Genomic DNA, 1,745 nt, shown 5'->3' with positions numbered 1-1,745 from the left:
GGACGGCGACGTTCCGGCACAGGGCTCAGCTTGAAACCTGTTGGCCAGCAGTGTGTTGAAGTTCAGTAACCCGACGAACCCAGGACACTCGCAGGAAGCACACACGCGAGTACGATCTGCTCCACGAACCGAGCAAGATAAGTGGATTCGTTACAGCAGCGTTGTCTTCAGTTGTAGTACAGTATAATCGACGTTGATCCAAACCAAGGTATGGCTTGTGCATGTCGACGATCGAATGCTCTCTCCTCAATATACTGCCTCCTGGGATCTCGCTGGCGGCTACGATCGTGTTACATTGCCATGGAATTCCACCAAGGAAGGTATAAATAGTCGTGACCTCGCAATTATCTAGAACTAGTAACAGTGGATTGCGATACTGGCAATTGGTGAGGAAATTGCCTTGTATATTAGTTTTATTTTTAATTTCGAGCCAAGCGTGGTATGCATTGAGACGATACAGCAATGCGGTCGTTTTCTGGTTTCGCCTAAGGCGTAGTCCTTATACGATGCTGGAATTTGTGCTTTCTATTTTTTTCTTCCCACAACATATTCGCGAGATTTAAGACAGAGACCAAAATATGATTTCTTCCGATCAACGCACCCTTCTTGCTCTGGATCATAACTTATTGCTGTGGTGCCATTGTCTCGCGCGGAGCTTTGTGGTATTTTTTTTTTTCGTGTTGAACAACCTCTCAGGTGTTCCTAGCTTCGGTCAACGGCATATTACCATCAATGTATTTATCTCCCCTGCTAGACTCTGAGGGCCTAAGCACAAGTTCTCCGCAATTCGGTACCACACTATTCTGGCTGGAATAGCGCGTAAACGGTCTACTGACCTGCGATTGTTGTGGAGCAGAAACATTGAATTGTAAAAACATCACACAGTAGTTTGTGCAATGTTGTTTCGATGTGCTTGACAGAAATCCTATGATCTGATTGGTCAGTGGGAAGCGGGTGGGGTCGTTACTATCGCAGTTCAGGTGCGATGAACTACTATTGCTGCCAGGTGTCGAAAGGTAGAGCAAAGGGGTAAGTGGTGCTGGATTTATACTAACGGGAACTGAACCAGGATCAGAATTTGCTCGAGGATGCTACGGATGCCAAGGGTGGCGTGTTAAGAACGTTCAAAGCTGGCTGTAGATGGGAGTTTGACGTTTGAAGTTGAACTGCGCGCTGCAGTTGCTGTGCTGCGATTCGTCTTCATACACGCTGCCAAGTATGGTTTTGAGTACTCAAATCTCGGTAGTTGACCATGCAATAGTATTCTCCTGAGGTCATTGCACAACGCTTCGAGGGCCTTTGCGCTTGCATCCACAAATAGCAACGCACTCAACACTCTCAGGTATCGTTTCACCTTCTTCCTTGCTATCGAGATTCGTGTATTATCCGTAATGTAGCGAGCGAACGAACGGAACCAGCAGATAATTATTATTCTGATGAACGAAGACATTCAAGACGCAAGCCTCGACGTCTGTGCAAGATCACAGAGATCAACGGACGAATCTAAAAGAGGCTTATACAAAACTGCCGGGTATAGGCCAGATGCTGAGCAACTCGCTTCCTCATGTGTCAGAGTTCCCCGCGGACGGAATTCACAATATTAATGCAAGCAGAAACACGGTCCTGTACTTGAAAAAAATGTCCTGCAATTTAGGACTATTTCTAGGACCAATTCATGACTAGCAGGACAATTTTTTGGGGTGTATTAAGGATACGCTACCCAATTTGTAATGTCTGGGTGAGCG

The 1,745-nt window shown here is 46.2% G+C and overlaps 1 protein-coding gene across 1 annotated transcript; it reads left to right on the top strand.

Annotated features, from left to right (window-relative positions):
- Window positions 1-985: 985 nt before the first annotated feature.
- On the top strand, window positions 986-1,159 carry PPTG_22647 (hypothetical protein; the record flags this gene model as incomplete). The annotated part of the gene is made up of 2 exons (XM_008905503.1): window positions 986-1,006; window positions 1,070-1,159. The coding sequence occupies 2 exons, from the start codon at window positions 986-988 to the stop codon at window positions 1,157-1,159; spliced, it is 111 nt and encodes a 36-aa protein (XP_008903751.1).
- Between the last annotated feature and the right edge of the window lie 586 nt (window positions 1,160-1,745).

The sequence above is a fragment of the Phytophthora parasitica genome, assembly GCF_000247585.1.
Source record: "Phytophthora parasitica INRA-310 unplaced genomic scaffold supercont2.20, whole genome shotgun sequence".
NCBI classification, from domain to species: Eukaryota; Oomycota; class Peronosporomycetes; order Peronosporales; family Peronosporaceae; genus Phytophthora; species Phytophthora nicotianae.
Note: the sequence above shows the minus strand (reverse complement) of the source record. Positions and strands in the feature narration are given on the sequence as shown.